The 18,533-nt window shown below is 44.7% G+C and overlaps 1 protein-coding gene across 2 annotated transcripts; it reads right to left on the bottom strand.

Moving 5' to 3' along the window:
- Positions 1-773: 773 nt before the first annotated feature.
- TXNDC15 (thioredoxin domain containing 15) lies at positions 774-15,851 on the bottom strand. Of its 2 annotated transcripts, none has more exons than XM_046667980.1 (5): positions 15,518-15,851; positions 6,560-7,041; positions 5,090-5,253; positions 3,028-3,158; positions 774-1,508 (listed from the first exon to the last, which is right to left on the bottom strand). In XM_046667980.1, the coding sequence occupies exons 1-5, from the start codon at positions 15,834-15,836 to the stop codon at positions 1,309-1,311; spliced, it is 1,296 nt and encodes a 431-aa protein (XP_046523936.1). In that variant the 5' UTR covers positions 15,837-15,851; the 3' UTR covers positions 774-1,308. The 2 variants fall into 2 exon arrangements, with proteins under 2 accessions (XP_046523936.1, XP_046523935.1); XM_046667979.1 differs by having other exon boundaries at positions 6,560-7,047.
- Between the last annotated feature and the right edge of the window lie 2,682 nt (positions 15,852-18,533).

Below are 18,533 nucleotides of genomic sequence, written 5' to 3' on the forward strand. Positions count from 1 at the left end.
CAAATGTTAGTTATTATTATAAGAGATGGAATTACTGGAGGGTTTTTTTCTTGTAAGTATAGATACATGTGAAGTTTCAAAATCCCATCTTCATCAACTTTTACTATGCGTGTAACCTGGGCAAGTTATTTAACCTCTCTATGCCTCACTTTGTTCATCTGTAAAATGGAAATAATGGTACTGTTTTGAGCCATGGTCCCCTCCCGCTAGTGAGTATTCCAGCCACAGCCGTCCACAACATGACACATAAAGTTGTAAACTCCTATCCAATAAAACACTCTGAGAAGGAGACTCATTTAAGGTCCTATTTCCATAGAATTTAGGGTGCCTTATGAAATGAGCTATTCTATCCAAAACACTGGAAACAATCAGTATAAAAGCAACATTATTATGTAGTCATATGTCTTCTATCTGAATTTAAAAGATCTTTTAGAAACAGCTTTTCAAAAAGTATGTATGAATTACTATTGTCTCTGTCCTACATGTGTCCTAAACTAGATTAGAGTCAACTTGTAGGCAAGAACAATATTTTATATTTCTTTTAGCTCTCACTAAACCTAGCACAGTGCTAAAGAATATTTTAAGTTTTAATTAATGCATGCTGGTTAGAGAACTATGACTAAAATTTAAGTTACGCTTTAGTATAGAACTGATACTAAATAAGCTTTAGTTATGATGGTAACATTTACTTTCTCCTAACATCTGCCTTACCCAGAAACAACTTCTTAAACCACTGCAAATGCCTTCAGTGAAACTGGAGATTACAAACACCAAAGTATTTGACTTTTTTATTTTCCCATCAGTTGCTACTTGTAAGGTCACATTTATCAATTCTAGTTATTCTTCCCACAACAGAACACTTTCCTGCTTACAGACTCAGAGAGAGAAATTGCAAATGAACAGAAAACCAACCTCTTAGACATAGATATGGAATCCAGAGTACTCTAAAACTAGAATCTGGAAGTCCTATTTCTGCCTTCTATAAAGTCAGTATGTTGCCATTCTACTCACTATTCCAGCAGAACGCATCTTCACATTGCACCTGGATGACTCCCCTAAGACATCGGATTCTGTTCCAGTAGTAAAGACAAGAATGGGAAGTTCTATGGAATATTTTCCCATTTGCTTATGGCAATACTAGTTAAAACACCAGTTTATAATGTTTTTACACATTCAGCAGTTCAAATGCATGATTCTTTTAATCTGACTGACGTTGTAAGTCAACACTTCACTGGAGAAAATGCATGAAACTGCAGTATTTTCTGAAATGAAGGACTGAAATCCCTCTTTCCAACTCCTTTCAGTCCATCACTGCTCCGCGTGTTCCTGCTCTTGTCCTGGAATCAGCCACCGAATACTCTCAGTTCGAATGGTAGCATACATAATAAAACTAATTAAAAAGAATAAGGAAAATACAAGCAACCAGTCCACACTTTTCATCAGAGTGCTGGGAAGAGGGCCTATTCGATCAGCTTGAGTGACTACCACATTTTTCTTGGCTTCTATACCTGAAAGAGAAATCAGTTGTTTCAAATCAGATAGAAAACACAGCAGCTACAGATCTTTCTGAAGTATTTTGCATGGTATGCAAAATGATGTGCAGTCTTGAAATAAACACCACCACTAGGATATTTGGGATGAGTTTCACATGCCTGTCGGTGTAATTTGTAACTTGCCTTTCTCCCCACCACATCAAAGGAACAGGAATCCATTCAGCTGTTCAAAGCTAAAACACTGGAATTTCTGTGAACCCATCAGAGGGGTCTTAAGTCAGTGCATCGTAAGAGTTGTCTTTTATTCTCTTTTGAGACCAAAGTTCAACACATAATTAGTAAAATTTCTCTCAAGAGTCTACAGAACATTTTCACAGGTTAAGTAATGCTAAATTTAAAATGCTTTAAAACAATGTACTGACAGGATTGTTAGCACAATGAGCCACTACTGGGATCAGTGATTGCCAAAGATGCGGTGACTCCTAGATGTCACTTGTCTTCTAGGTTTTCTTAGGGCATTGATGAAAATGACTCCCTCTCTCCATATCAACTGAATGGCAATCAGGGTCTGGTATAAGACCTGGAATAGCTCACCACCTAGGAACAAGCCTTTCACTCCTATGAGGTCACTCAGGTCTTGGTTCTTTAGTGTTACGTTTAAGTAATTACATACAACTTAACATATGTGGAAGGTATGTTATAATTTGTATTTATTTCCAGTGAATGTACTTCAGGAAGAAGTGGGGTGCTCATAATTGAGGTGCTGAAGCTTTTGCGGAATGAACTTTACCAATGAAGGAAATTTCTTCAATATACAGTGCTCAAACTTTTATGGAATAAAAAATAAGGCCGTATGTTTTGGCAAATATTAAGGAATTAAAATAGCACCTGCAAATGGATTAATAAATGGAACACTACAGAGCAACAAAAATGAACAAAACACAACCACACGCAACAATGCAGATGAATCCCACAAACATAATGGTGAGTGAAGTAAGCCAGACATGAAAGAATCCATACTGTACATCTCCAATAATATGAAGTTCAAATTCAGGTAACACTAGGCTATGGTGTTAGGAGTCGAGATGGTGGTTATCCGTGAGGGCAGGAGCAGTAGTGCTGAAGGAGGGGTAGTGATGTTCTCTTTCAGGATCTGAGTACTGGTTACCCAAGCTGTTCACTTTGTGAAAATTCATCACCTAGGACACTAATGGTTAATGCATATTTTCATGTAAATATACTTAAAATTGTATATAAAAAGTTATCTACAGGTGTATGGTATGAGAATTATCTCTCAATAAAGTTTTTTTTTAGAAAACTTATCTATAATCATATTAAAATTACCTATTCATGTTAAGCTTGCCACTGATTGACAGGCATTTAACAGGATCACAAGAGTTCATTAGAAAAGAAGTTTTACATCTCAAAGCTAATCTTGAACCCTTCACTTATGGATAACAGCAGACCGGAACCCCCCAGAAGGCACAGACCCCCAGCAATAAAACGTCGTCTACAGCGTATTGTTTCTACATACCTGTCTGGTTAAAAATGAAGATTTTCAGCGTTTCCAATGTTCTGTCTGTATGATTAAATCTAGCCATTGGTTTAGCTCCTTGAAATAACAAGATGTTAGGAACAGCTACAGTGCCAAACCTGGTAGAAAGGCTATGAGAAAAAGAAATCCATGAGAAAACCTGAATTAACAGTGGGCTTTCTCACACAATTACCATATCAGAATGGATGGAAATAAATGAGCTAACATAAGTTTCATGTGACCTACAGAGTTTCTGATACTCCAACTATATGCTTGTAGTTGTTTCTGACCTCTTTCCTTATGGGTCATGGTTGAGGGCATTCCTGTTCTGCTGAGCTGCTTTCTATTACAATATGGAACTACCCATGACACAATTATTCCACTATTTAAGTTCCTGCCAAAATGGATCAGACCAGAAAATTCTAATTCATGAACAAAGTACACTATGTCAATTTACTTGACAGAAGAAATTTCAAACTCTCCAGAATGCCCATCTCCATCCTTCATCTAAGATTCAACTTTCGGTAAGCAATCGGTTTGGGACATCTATGATCTAACAAACACAGCAGGAAGTCCACAGTTAGGGCAGGATGATTGAGAAGTAACATAACCTGAGCAGAACTGTTTCACCTTACATAATACAGAGCAGTGGTATAAGCACCCAACACTCCGTGTTCAAGCCTCCGTTCTGCCACTCACCCAGCTGTGTGACCTTTGTCCAGATTACTTAACCTCTTTGAGGCTCAGTTTCCTCCATTAGTAAAATGGTAATATTGGATAATCAGGATTTTATCTTTTGTAAACAAGATGTAACTTAAATATTAACAAATGAGGTAAACACATGTCCCAGCCACATAATAAGAACAAGTATCCTCTATCCTCCACAATTAAGGCCCCACAGCAGGCACTGAGAAGGATGCATGGGGAGGAAGAAGCAATGAAGCAGATGCTCAAAGCCTGCAGGGAATGGGGGGAGGCTGGGGGAGCGGGGACAGCACCAGATCCAAAACCCTAGAGTACTGAGCAGGTGCTGGGAGCCAGCCCTGCCGGCTTGGGGGCAGTGGATGGTCCAGTCAAAGCTGGATATTGACCTGGACTGTCCTTCCAATCCGTCTGTTCCCTTGGGCCAGGCCACTTAGATACTTCCCTGAAGCCCTTAAGAGAATTACTAACTTGCTGGGCAATTTCTTTCTTCATAAACAATTTCATGTAAACATCAGCAGTTACACTACCCACACTGACAATCAGTGGAGCAGAAATCAGTAAAGCTTTACTCATTTTTACCACCAACTTGACCATCTTCCAGACTTTCCAAATTTATTCACACACAATCACCTTGTGACCTGCTAAGGAGCATTTGATTTAGAGGAGGAGGGGAGCACACAGTATAGAACCCAGGCACAGCCATAGCACCTACGGGAAACATCTAACATCTGAACAGAGTTCTTTGTAACGTATCTTAGTGAACATGCGAAAAAGATAAAAGCCCAGTGAACAATATAAAGAAAGAAAACAAGGGTAATGTCATTCTAAAGGGCTAAGTTAATTCATTAAATTAATTTATTGATTGTCTGCTACGGAACATGCATGCAAGGATAAATATAAGCAAGAGGAAAGAAAGAAAAAAATAAAAGAAGGAAAGAAAGAAATCCTAAGTAGACACAGACTGGGAGTGCCAAGGGTTAGGCTGCCGGGGTGGGGACCTAAACTATAGATGAAGTTCCACAGGAAGATCCTACTTGTGATACTAATTTTGCTAATTCAGTCCGGCCAGGACCCTAAAAAGTCCTCTAGCCACTCCCCTGCCATCAGATGGAGCCACCTTTACATTCCACCATGCAGAGAACAGTCTTTCTTCTGCAGGTGGCCTCCAAAAAGCGAGGCCAGCAGCTCCGTGGGAGTCCGACAATCCTCACTACTCACACCTGCCTTTCCCTTCCTTCGATTCCATTTCAAAGCTCACGCCTCCCTCCTCCACGTCTAACTGAGCTGATTACAACTTCAAATAACTACAACCAGCAATCCAAAAGGAAGAAACGCAAATCCCACTAAGGGACGATACCTGCTGTGCTGAGATGCATCCAAGGCCAAAAAATGAAGAGCTGGAAATGCCCGGGGCAGAGAATTAAAATGAGGGGCCAAACTGGCAGAAAAGCGGCACCAAGGGGTGTAAAAGAGGACTAGTGTGCAGTCACTACCATTTGGGTTTAGAAAATCCATAAGGTCCTGTGGTAAAAGAAACAAGTGTTAAGTCAGCAGTAAATGTGCATGCACGTTTTTCTGGAAGGATACCCAAGAAACAGGAAACACTGCTGCCTCCAGGGGGAGGAGGTGGGGCAGGGCTAGGAGGAGACTGCAGTCTACCCCCTTAAGAACCTTTTGGATTTAGAGCCATATGAATCCATGAATCGGCAGAAAAGTACTGTCAAATGACAAGTTATAAGCCTGCCTCTAAGCTTTCTTAATATTAATATAGGGCAATTTTAGTATTTTTCCTAATTCATCAATTCAAATACTAAGTACTCACAGGGTACAGGCCACTGTCCCAACCTTTCAATTGTGCATCTCACACAGTCTAATGGCATTAGTAAAGCACTGTTATCTCAGGCCCAAACTACCATCGGCAGATCCAAGTCTGTACTAAGCAGTTGGATCAATGTATTTGGCCAAAAGTTAGTTCAATTCAAGGGTGCACCACCCCTGCCACCACCCTAACCCAGCCTGCTTAGACTGCTCTCCTCTGCTCATGTTTGTGACACCCGTGAAACGGTCCTGCAGAGCTGAGGCACAGAGTTTACCCGGCACTGAGGGGAGGGTGTGAGGCCAGCACTGACCCCTGCTCTTGGAGGGGCTACGTGCACTCAACGTACCACATGTGCCCTCGTCTAAGATAAGCAATCACAGCTTTCAGAGCAAGGATTTCTTCTCTTACATAAGCAGCCTGCATTCATCCTGCTAGCCGGCTTAACAATCCTACAGACACTGTCAATCATTATCCCAGTATTCTCTTTGGAATCCCCATTTATAGAACTAGCTGGAAAAGCATGGCTGGATTTGGGACAATTGTCTAAGCTTTCACTCCAGAGTAAACGCTGAATTCACACTCTTTGGACAAAAGAAACTTTTCGTCAGTATAACATATCCCATGGGCATTCCTGGTAGAAACAATACTAGATTACAATTTTAGTAATTCAGGCGTTTTTAAGTTGCCTCCATAATAAATATCTCATTTGGAAGAAGAAAAATGCTGATTCTGAGGCCAAGCACCTATCTGTCTACTGGGATTTTTATGAGACTTGGTGGTAAGATTAGCCCAAGGATGACTAGGTTTAAGGCACCTAAAAAAGCATAATCGACGCTAGTTATATTGCCTCCTTTCCCTGCAAACATCACAGAGAGCAAAGTCAATTTTCACTGATGCAGCCATTAAATGCTTACAATACGATAAAGATTATGACCCTCCATTTGAAAGTTGATAGAATATTAAATCGTAAATCAGTGTGCTGGAAAGGACTAAGAAATTTTTTCTTACCTGTGACATATTTAAAATTTTCAGGGTGAAATTTTCTAATCCCGTCACATTTCTCTCCTCGCAGTTCACCTTTGGGGACTTCAGACTTTCGGTGTTATTGGAGTCCTCTGGTGGGGCTGGGTCCGATTCCGCCCCCTCTGGCTCTGTGTAATACTCCTCTTCTCTCTCAGGAAAGCCTGCCCCAGTGCTGTCCAGAGAGAAGACGCTCTCTCCAAGGCTGCACCGCGAGTCCTCCTCCCCTCCAGCCCTGCAGGTTCCGCCACTGGACTCTGAGCTCAGTTTGTCCTCGGCCTCCCCGGGAATCACAGACAACATCGCCATGTGGTCACCATCGGTGTCCAGCCCCAGCACTGCGTCAGCCTCTTCTGCGGATGTGTCTTGGCCCATCGGGCCACGTGAAGGCTCCTCCTCACTCATGTACACAGACCCCACCTGGAGAGGGTGAGCAGGCTGCTCCTCTGACCATAAGTGACCACTCTCCTCTGCAACTAAAACATGCCAGCATGTTCACAGACATATTTGACTTCAAAATAAGTGATCCCCGAAGAAATTATAGTTCTCCTCATATACGAAATTTTCCCCCACAGAGAAAAAAAGTTACCCTTTCCATTAATTAAACTATCAGAGAGCCACCCGCCATTCTCCAGGTCATGAAGAAGGTCACAAAGAGGTACTAGATTAATGAATTCCAAGTAAATAAGTGGACAAATACAGAGCTTTATGCAAAACTCACTGCTTGTATATGGATTATAGACAAAAACATCCCAGTGCAGATCCAATTGGGAAAATATAATCCAAACACACTTCAACAATTTTGTTTGTTTGATCAGAATATCCAAGAAAATAATGATGGCTTTATGGAAGATTTTACCATGGCAAACTATCTTTACACACATTCTAATAGCTCTGTGAGATGGGCAGGACAAGGGGTATCACTCCCATTTAATAGATGACCAAGCTGAGGCAGAGGGAGGTTCAGCTAATGCCCAAGGGCACACAAGCTAGTAAGCGGCAGAGCCAGGTCTAGGAGCGGAGGCCTCTGACTGCTCTCTAGAAGGGACCTTACCCTCCCCCCACAATACCTAAGGGTTGCTGGGCCACGCCGCCTGAGGAACACTGCTCAAGCCATGAAGTAGCTCCTTCCTGAGGCGGCCTCTACAGCTGGACTCTGCTCTCCTTCCCACGGCCCTTGGGCTACTTCCCTTGGGAGTGCTGGGGGTGCACTGAGCACTGCTGGGGCGGCAGCAGGGAGACTTCCCTTCCACTTTGCAGCCACGAGACAGGGCTTGGGCAAAATACTCAGGTAAGGGAAGAGTCTGGGGCAGTCGCATACGTCCACTCAGCAATCTCTACTCTGTAACAACGACTTCTGCCCTCCAACTCTCATTAACTCAACACCAGCTGCCAGACTCTGCGCCAAGCACAGACGAGAGGAAACAAATGAGCCCAGCTGCACTCAGACAAGCTCACTGTGGGAGGAGCCACCAGCTGTGCAGTGAGCTCTGCCACGCCAAGAGCATGACACCAGCATGTGAATGACCAACTGGCTTCAAAGTTGGGGAAGGGTCTGGGAGCTTCCTAAGGTAGGCACATTTTATAAGGTCTCAAAGAATATCCCCATAGAGATGTGCAGATTCATTCAGAAATCGAAAACTATTCCCTGGAATTATGCTCCTGGCTAACATGGACTAGCAGCGACCATATTTACCCTCCCTCCTCAAACAACCTCAAAACAGCCAAATATAGGAAACAACAGTTTCAGGAGACTATCAGGCACCAATGGACAGCGATCCCTGAGAAACAGGAAGCAAATGAAGAGAGCCCTAAAATTGCTCTCCAGCTTACTGCCTGAGGGAGTTCCCACCATGGCTCAGGGAGGGGGACCCAGGCAGAGCCCAGCAGACTCCTCAAGTCGAGGAGATGGAGCTCAGGGTCCAAGGAGACCGAGAAAGCTAGAGCTGGCAGAAGAGAATACTGGAGACAGGAGAGCTGCAGAGACAGGACTCTGGAGATCTACAGCGGACCCCGCGAGTACACGGGTCAGCATACACACGTGAGTAAACTACCCAAAGGGGGGAAAGAACCACCCAAAAGGATTAGATGCAACAGTACCCAACGCGCACACAGAGCTAGGAACAGTCCCTGTTCCCACCAGCTAGACTGGAAAACCTCATAATTCACGGGGCACTAGGGAGAGTACACATAAGGGACTTCTTTCAGTAGTGGGGCACAATTAACCCTATAGTAGACAGAGCTCTGCTCCCATCTAGCAAACCTTAAAAACAAGGATCCAACCATGTTCAAGCAACTTAACTGTATCCCAGAATAAAGCTCAAGAATAGTTATAGGAATACTAAAATATCCAGCACTCAACAAGGCAAAATTTATGTCTGGCATCCAATCAAAGATTACCAGGCATGCAAAGAAGCAGGAAAATATGATCCATAATGAGAATAATCCATCAATTAAAACTGACCCAGAACTTGCACAGATGTCAGAATTATAAGATGAGGATATTAAAACAGTATTTATAACCATATTACATATGTTCAAAAATTTAAGTAGATATAGAGACATAAGATATAAAATAAGACCCAAGTCAAAATCAATTTGCAATGAGATATAACCTCATACCTGTCAGAATGGCTATCATCAAAAAGACAAGAAATAACAAGCGGTGGCAAGGATGTGGAGAAAAGGGAACCCTTGTGCACTCTTGGTGGGAATATAAATTGGTGCAGCCACTATGAAAACATTATGGAGTCACCTCAAAAAAGTAAAAATAGAACTACCATATGATCCAGCAATTCCACTCCTGGGTATACATCCAAAGAAAATAAAAGTACTAACTCAGGAGGCCAGCCCCATGGCCAAGTGGTTAAGTTCACACACTCCGCTTTGGCAGCCCAGGGTTTCGCCGGTTCAGATCCTGGGCACAGACGTGGCACTGCTCATTAGGCCACACTGAGGTGGCATCCCACACGCCACAACTAGAAGGACCCACAACTAAAATATATAATTATGTGCTGGGGGGATTTGGGGAGAAAAAGCAGGAAAAAAAAAAAGATTGGCAACAGTTGTTAGCTCAGGTGCCAATCTTTAGAAAAAAACAAAAACTAACTGAAAATGATATATGCACCCCATGTTCACTGCAGCATTATTTACAATAGCCAAGATATGGAAGCAACCTAAGTGTCCATCAATGGATGAATAGATAAAGAAATACACACACACACACACACACACACACACACACACACAATGGAATATTATTTGGCCATGAAGAAGGAAATCTTGCCATTTGCAACCATGTGGATAGACCTTGAGGGCATTATGCTAAGTGAAATAAGTCAGAAAAATATCATATGATCTCACTTATATGTGAAATCTAAAAAAAAAAAAAAGCAAGCTCACAGATACAGAGAACAGATCAGTGGTTGCCAGAGGTAGAGGGTGAGAGTGGGCAAAATGTGTGAAGGTGATCAAAAAGTACAAACTTCCAGTTATAAAATAAGTAAGCCAGGGGGATGAAATGTACAGCACAGTGACTATAGTTAATACTGAATCATATATTTGAAAGTTGCTAAGAGAGTACACCTTAGAAGTTCTCATCACAAGAAAAAAAATTTTATAACTATGTATGGTGATGGACATTAAGTAGACTTATTGTGGTAATCATTTTGTAACGTACACAAATATTGAATCATTATGTGGTACACCTGAAACTACTATAATGTTACAGGTCAATTATATCTCAATTAAAAAGACCCAAATCATACTTCTAGCAAATAAAACTATAATGTCTGAGGTGAAAACTGCACTGGATGGGACTAATGGCAGATTAGATATTGCAGAAGAAAGGAGTAGTGAACTTGAAAGCATTTTGAACCTATCCAAAATGAAACACACAGTGAAAAAAAGAATCCGAAACTTAAGAACATCAGTGAGCTGTGGGACAATTTCAAATGGCCTAACAAACAGATAATTGGAGTACTTGAAAGAGAGAAAAGAGTAGAAGGGACAGAAAAAGTATTGGAAGAAAAAATAACTGAAAACTTTACAAACTTGATGAAAACTACAAATCCACAGATCCAAGAAGCTCAACAAACCCCAAGCTCAATGAACTACACCAACACACATCATAATCAAAATGATCAAAACCAGTGACAAAATAAAAATCCTAAAAGCAGCCAGAGGGGCTGGCCCCATGGCTGAGTGGTTAAGTTTGCATGCTCTGCTGTGGCGGCCCAGTGTTTCGTAGTTCAGATCCTGCACATGGACCTGGCACCACTCACCAGGCCATGCTGAGGCGGGATCCCACGTGCCACAACTAGAAGGACCCATAACTGAAATACACAACTATGTACTGGGAGGATTTCGGAAGAAAAAGCAGAAGAAAAAAAAAGGAAGATTGGCAACAGTTGTTAGCTCAGGAGCCAATCTTTACAAAAAAAGAAAAGCAACCAGAGAATAAAGACACGCTATGTACAGAGAAACAAAGATAAGATGACAGCAGATTTCTCGTTGGAAACAACGCAAGTAAGAAGAGCAGCATCTTTAAAGTACTGAAAGGAAAAAACTATAAACCTAGAATTCTATACCCAACAAAAATACCTTTCAAAAACAAAGGCAAAATAAATAATTTTTCAGACACACAAAAGCTGAAAGAATTCATCACGAGCAGACCCACACGACAAGAACCTTAAAGGAACTCCTTCAGGCAGAAGAAAAATGAGACCAGATGGAAATATGGATCCACACAAAAGAGTGAAGAGCACCAGAAATAGTAACTACATGGATAAATATACACTATTCTTTCTGAAATTCCAGCTATGAAGAGGACAAGAAAGATGGGCTAGTGGCTATGGGCAGGCAAGAGGTTAAGAGAGGTCTCCATTTCAGTTTTTAGGACATACGTGAAATTTAAGGATATAAAAAGCAATGGGAAAGTGCACAAGGAGGAGAGGCGACAATATAGGTTAGACAGGCTCCAGAGCACAGGGCGTGGACAGCAAGAGGGTCGAGCACTTCCATGTCTACAACCTAGAGAAGGGGCGGGGCACCTGGGCAAGGAGCTCTCCAATTTGGTGGGGGTGGGGTCACACTGGCAGTCTTTCTGTAGGTGTTTGGTTGATGAGCATGTACTGCTTGTGTAACCAGAAAAAAACCCAAACATGTTCGCTGCATCGTCCACAAGACAGAGCAGGAAATGAAGCCAGAGAGGCTGAAAGTCTGGAGAAGAACAAAGGGTGCCAGGTTTGGAGGCCCAAACTCCCAAATGCCCCAGCTCCACAGAGATCTGCTCTCTCTGAATCTAATCAACATTCTAGGTCCAATAAGCAAATGGAGAATGCCAACACCCTGAAAGAATCTCAGGAGAAAAAAACCAGGGCACAGATTAGAATCTGGTTCTCTCTGATTACCCTCATGTAAAAATGGATAGATGTCCCCCACAGAAAATTTAAAGAGAGTCTGAGTCATGCCAAGAGCTGGCATTTTAAGTCGAGGAGTGTTGTTTTTCTCTCCTGTGAAGATATTTAAGTACACAGTACAGAGTAGGAACAAAAAACTCATGCACTGTCAGGTACCACTGTTCTCTTTTGGGTAACGGGAAGAAAGGAAACACTGAATTACTCCACAGTAAGATAGAAATGACCTCCTATGTGAGACCCACTGAACCCTCCCATGGTAACGCACCTTTCCAAAGAGATTGCTTCTTAACCTAAACCAGCTGATTACAGTCTGGCCAGGGACAAAGCGAAAATTATTGCCTTACTGGTAGCAAGGAAGATGTTTTGAAACAAGAGTGGGGCACCATGCCAACTCTGCCAGGGAGCCTCAGGCTAGGTTAGCTCCTTCATACCCTTCCAGTTTTTCTCAGAGGGCTCTCTGCCAGCCACAGGTTTTTTTTCACAATGGCTTCTGTGGCAGGGGAGTCAAAGGGGGAAGGACCCAAAACAGCCAGGGGTTGGAGGGGGAGCAACTGATACTTTCCATAGGAAACACTCAGTATGCTCATCTAACAAATGAAGAAAATACCACCAAAATGCAGAAATCCACAGAGCTACTGCGAAGACTGAATGAGAAAAGACGTATATATACCGTCCCTGGCACACAGTAAGCACTCCATAAATGGCTGCAGCGATGATGATCATGATAACGACTGATGTTTACAATTCAAAGAGATGAACAGGCACCATAACTAAGTCCTATTAATTCCTCTGTTAAATACATTCTGGATCCATCCACTGCTCCCATCCCCATTCACACCTTTAGTCCAGGCCACAGCCATTTCTCACCTGGACAATTGCTGTAGCCACCTTACTGGTCTGCCTGGATGGCCTTCTCTCCCACCTCTGGACACTACTCCACACAGCAACCCAAGTGGAATTGAAAGTTAAAGGCAAATCTGATCATGTCACTCCCTTGATAAAAACCTTTCAACGTCTTCCTCCTGCCCTGTGACTAAGTGTGCATTCTGTTGCCTGGGTACCAGGCCGCACGTGATGTGGCCCCTCTCCACACCCTCAACTGGTGCCACCAGACATTTCTGGTCCTGGATCACTCACACTCTCCTCCACCTAATTTAGAGTTGTCCCAAGGGCTGTTTCTCTGCCAGGAAGGCCCTCCACCCCCTCTTCTTCTGGCTAATCCAACTCAGCCTTCAGATCTTACCCTAAACTTCACCTCTGTAAGGTGAACTTCAACTTCCTTTACCCTCACACAGTAGGGTCTCCCAATATAGCATCCAATAATGTCCTCGGACTCTCCCTGAAGCATCTCTGCCACTCTTGTAATTTACTTAATTATTTGTAGTCATTTAATGCCTACCTTCCCCATCAGATAGGAGGGTGGGCCTGTTTCCCTGTCTCACTTACCACTGTACCCCCAGTGCCCAGCAGAGCATATGGTATATGATGACTGCACAGTAAGAACCTGCTAGCTGACTGGCTAGCAAAGATGGCACGGAGGTGTTAAAGCCAAGAGGTGGCTCCCGTTTCTTGATACCTGGACAGCACTGCCACCTCCAGTTGCTAATCTGCCAGGGGTATCTTCTGCAGGAAAAAATTCTTGGCTTTTCAACCACCCTGAAAAGTAACCAGCTGGTGAAGGTTCCTCTGTCCTCACCCCATGACCCACGGCCTGACCATGATGACCCATGACCCACCCACGGCTCGTGTTCTCCTGGGGTCTGCATGAATGTGACCCTGATTGCCAGGTGGGCTCACATTGACTGCAACAATAAGCAAGTCCCCTGAATCAGCCAGGGTTCTGCCAGGAAACAGACGGCACATTCAACTTGGGCAATTTGAAGACAGTTTAATAAAGGGACAACCAACATGTGGCCTGGGTGTAGAGAAACCAAAAGCAATGGTAAGGAACCCCAGGGCCAGCAACAGCAGAGGGAGGGCCAGTTACCACTCACAGACCCTAAGAGTCCAGAGGCAGAAGCAGTCACAGGACCTTGAAACAGCTAGGAAAGCCTTCTAGAAGCTGTGACTTTCAGGTGAGGGGCACAGCCAACCTGTGATATCCCTGAGGGAGAGAGCTGAGGAAATCAATACCCTGACCTTACTCTCCCCTCACTCCAAGCCAACAGAAGCCAGAAGACAGGAGAAGCAGTTGTTATTCCATACAAGGCAGCCACCTAGGGCACAGAGCAGGGTGGAGAAGGCTGGAGAATGATCTAGGAGACAAACAGAAGATATCCAGCACATGCTGTCCCCTCTCTCAGGCTGGGGGTTAAGTGCAGTGACAGAGAAGTGCAGACAGAGGTTCAACTGTGAAGTCAGGCAGACACGGGCTTGAATCGTGGCTCCTCAACTTCTGGCTGTATGACTGTGGCAAAAGACATTGACTCTGAGTCTCAGATTACTCATCTATAAAACAAAGACAATAACAACATCTACTTCCTAAGCATTTAAAGATTAAATAAGATGATGCTCATGAAGCACTAAGCATAGCCCATGGCGCACATTGAGTGCATTCATCAATGATAACTGTTACTACTGCTCACCCGTCTCCCTGCTAAGCAAGGCAATTGCCCTGCCTCCTTCCCGGACACCCCAGGAAAAGGAAAGACCTGCCTGGAAATTCCTGTTGGGTTCTGAATGACAAGCAAGGCCAAAGGGTTTGAACTTTAATAGGACTGTGAGGAGTGGGCGAACGAGCAATGAGTAAGGCCTCCACCCCTGCACTCAGCTGTGCCTCCAGGGTGACTGCCTTCTCCACCTGAGGGGACCCTGAGAGCCTGACCCTGAGAGCCTGCCCTGGCAGGCAGCTGGTTACCCTCGGAGTCTCCTGTGTTTTTCTTATCTGTCTATCCAGGCATCTGAGCAAGTGTGGGCCTCTTAAGAAAGTGTCCAGCAGGGTGCAGAGTAAAGTGTGGCCTCTGCAGTCAGAGAGACAGGCTCTGCCATTTACCAGGAGTGCAAACTTGGGCGGATGGGGTAGCCTCCCAGAGCTCAGCATCTCCATCTGTAAAATGGAAATGCTAATGAAACCTTTCTCACAGGGTCGGTGGAGGACTAGATGAGATAATGATGGAAAGCACTATGCACAGTTCCTGGACCCCAGAAAAGACACCACAACTGTTGGTTATTCCTTATGATTATTACCATTAATAATGAAATGCTCGCCATCTGAGGGTATGCCTCAGTAGCGCTAATACACGGTCACTCCTGCCCGACAGTGCCTGCTGTGGGGACCTGAACGTGGCCCGGTCACCTCTGGGGCTCCCTGTTCTGCCGTCCCCCACCCCAGACCCGGACGGGAGACCACAGCGGGGAAAGCGGTCGGGACCACGCCGGGAGAGGCGCAGCAGGGGGCGTCAGGCGCGCATCCCGGCCCTTCGCGCAGGTAAAAGAGCGTCTCCCGTGCCGACCTCCGCCTCGCCCCGCATTCCCAGCACCGCCGCTCGCCGCCCCGGCCACGGCCCCGGCCCCAGCCCGCACTCACCCTCCAGGCCGCGGGCAGGAGGCGCCAGCACCCATAACAGGACCTGCCACCAGCCGAGGAGCCACATGGCACGGGCTGCGGCCGCCGGGACCCCTGCCCAGGCCGAAGGACAACCGGCGCACGGTGAGACGAGTCGCGCTCCCAGCCGGGAAAAGGCTGGGGGAGGGGAGCCCGGGAGCGCGCGCGCGGCCCCGCGCCGCCATCTTGGCAGCTGGCAGCCGCTGCGGGCGCCATTTTGGAGTCGGGCAGCCTGCCTGTGGCCTGTGGCCCTTGGCGTGCGCCGCAGGGCTCGGGGCTCTAGGAGATGGGCGCCTTTCATCTCGGGTGGCTTTTTTAGTTTCCTGACTCCAAACCCTGGGCAGTGCTCCAGCAGAGGCCTGTGGCCGTCTTTCTTCACGCGCGAGTCGGGGCCTGGCTGCTGGCGGCACGCTGCACCCGCCCTGCGCTGCATTCACGGGCCAGAAGGGCCCAGAAGCCGCCTGGTCTCGCAGGTGCCCCGTGCAGGTGCAAATCTTGAATCCGGCGCCATACCCGTGCTACCCTACCTAGGGTTGTTGGATGAAATACAGGATGCCCAGTTAAATCTGAATTTCACATAAACAACCAATAATTTTTTACTGTAAGAGACTTACCGAAATTCCGATTTAACTGAGTGTACTGTAACTTTATTTGCTATCATCTGGAAACCCTACCCCTACCTGTCTACTCAGGACAGGATTTTTTGTTGGCGGTTGGTTTTAGCTATCTCACCTGCAGGGCACTCTCTCCCTCCCGAAACCAGCCCCAGGCGGAGTCCTGGAGGAGATGGAGTCACCGTGACCCTAAAGTTAGGAAAGGGCCTAAAATGAAGAAGGCATGGATGAGGAGGGGAAGTGTCCTACTAGGGGACAGGACTCTGCATTCTCTAACAAAGGGACAGAGGGGGAATCTAAGAGAAAATTCTGGAAGGGAATGAAAAGGATTACTCTCCTTGTCAGCGGAGTATTTTAGTGGGGAGGGCCTCCTAAAGTCAAATAAAGCAAGTTTTGAGCAGCCACCAGTGCTAAATCAGTGCAGAGTGCAGCTTTCAAACTTATTTTAAGAGGTTGAAAACATGGAAATAGATTTCAAAGATAGTTATTCGAGCCATTGGTAAATACAACAACATTAAAAAGAACCTGGGGGTCTGCCCATGGCCTAGTGGTTAAGTTCAGTGCCCCCTAGTTGGCTGGGGTTCAGTTCCCCTGTGTGAACCTATACCATTAATAGGCGGCCATGCTGTGGCAGGACCCACATGCAAAACAGAGGAAGATTGACACAGATGTTAGTTCAGGGCTAATCTTCCTCAGGAAAAAAAAAAAAAGAAAAAGAAGAACCTGGGGTTTTTGGCCATGTAGTTAATCCTGGCTCCAATATTTATAATAGTATATGATCAGTCAGTTATGTAAAGTTCAGTTTCTTCATGTGTAAAATGGGGATGAAATTATATAGAGTTACGTGGATTAAATGAGATGTAAGGTGATAAGCACAGAGCCTGGTGCACAGCAAGCACTTGAAAGTGGTAGCCATTATTATTTGAGTTATACAATTCTAGTGGAGTAATCATAGTCCCCTTGTGCCCTTCAAAGAGAGATTGTTAGACAGAAAGATGCATCATCAATCTGACCCTATGGATGATTCTTATATTCCAAGTAGGTTGCCATGGTTTTGTATAGTAAATTCTTAAGTGCCTTTGGGTCCAGGAAGATCTGAGACAATGAACTACATGGATGAAAGAGCCCACAGTTCTAGAGTTGGTCACTACAGTCATCATTTGGTTACCTCCCTCCCTCACCCCCAGCTGTGTAATAGCAAACCTTTCCTTCATTAACTTCTCTCCATACCCTCCATACACAATTTGAAGGTGCATGAAAAGCCAATAGGACAGAGGATTAAGGAGATTTAGGATTAATGAAAAGGAGGCTGATTTGACTCATCTGGACTCTCCACCGTGGATGCCCTGTGGTTACTCCTTCCTTTTTATTATGTCCTTTCCCTTCCTGTGTTTATGCTTTGGCTGTTTGTTTGGGCAGATACACTTACAAATGTTAGAATTGTTGTCTTCCGATAAATACCATATATATCCTCTCCAGTGACCACTCAGTAAATGCAGTCAACAGCAGAGAATGCACATTTGACTGTCTCACCACCAGATGGCACATGCACTTATTTTCCGTGAGAAAATTGCCTTCAGGTTTGCTTAAAACTTTGATTTTATTTTCGTCCCTGGGAGGGAAAAAAAGTCCTCCTCCTCCTCCTCTTCCTTTGGCTGAAATGAACTCTCTGCACCAACACCATACAGCCTGGGATTGTTCATACAAGAGTCTGATAATATTTGGGATTGTGTTATACACAGCTACACACCTGACCTCCTGATGTTTAGTCTGTCCCTCTTGATAGGTTTGCCAAGATTTTTTTTAATCTGATGAGTCATGAGGGCTTCTCTCTCTCTCTCTTTTCCTCTTGCTCTCTCCTCTCTCATCAAGAAACAGGCAGGTATTTACTTTCATTTAGATCACTGTGGCAAAGAGTATTTGCTGCAATAATATCCCTCATCTCTGAGCTGTTCTACAAAGTAATTTTGCCACTGCCCCATCAACAGGTAGAATCTAATTCCCCTCCCCTTGAATCTGGGTGGGCCTGTAATTCACATATAACCAAGAGAATTAGTAGCAGTGTATGAAGTCATCCTGTATGACTTCTGAGGCTACACGACTTTATCCTTTTTGGCTGGAAGATTTGCACTGGAGCGCTGAGCCAAGTAAGTAGTCAGACTGTCCTGAGGCTACCATACTCTGAGGAAGTTCAAACCAGCTTGCACAGAGAACCCCTGACACTACATGAATAGAGATGCCCACCATCATCAGCTGATCCAAGCCCTGCTGTCCAGCTTCAGCCACCATTAGACTGCTACTGCCTGAGAAACTGTAGCCAGATATGCCCAGCTTGAGCTCTTCCCAAATTCATGACCCACAACAGAGATTCTAAAAATGTTGTC

The sequence above is a fragment of the Equus quagga genome, chromosome 7 (genome assembly GCF_021613505.1).
Source record: "Equus quagga isolate Etosha38 chromosome 7, UCLA_HA_Equagga_1.0, whole genome shotgun sequence".
Classification (NCBI taxonomy): domain Eukaryota; kingdom Metazoa; phylum Chordata; class Mammalia; order Perissodactyla; family Equidae; genus Equus; species Equus quagga.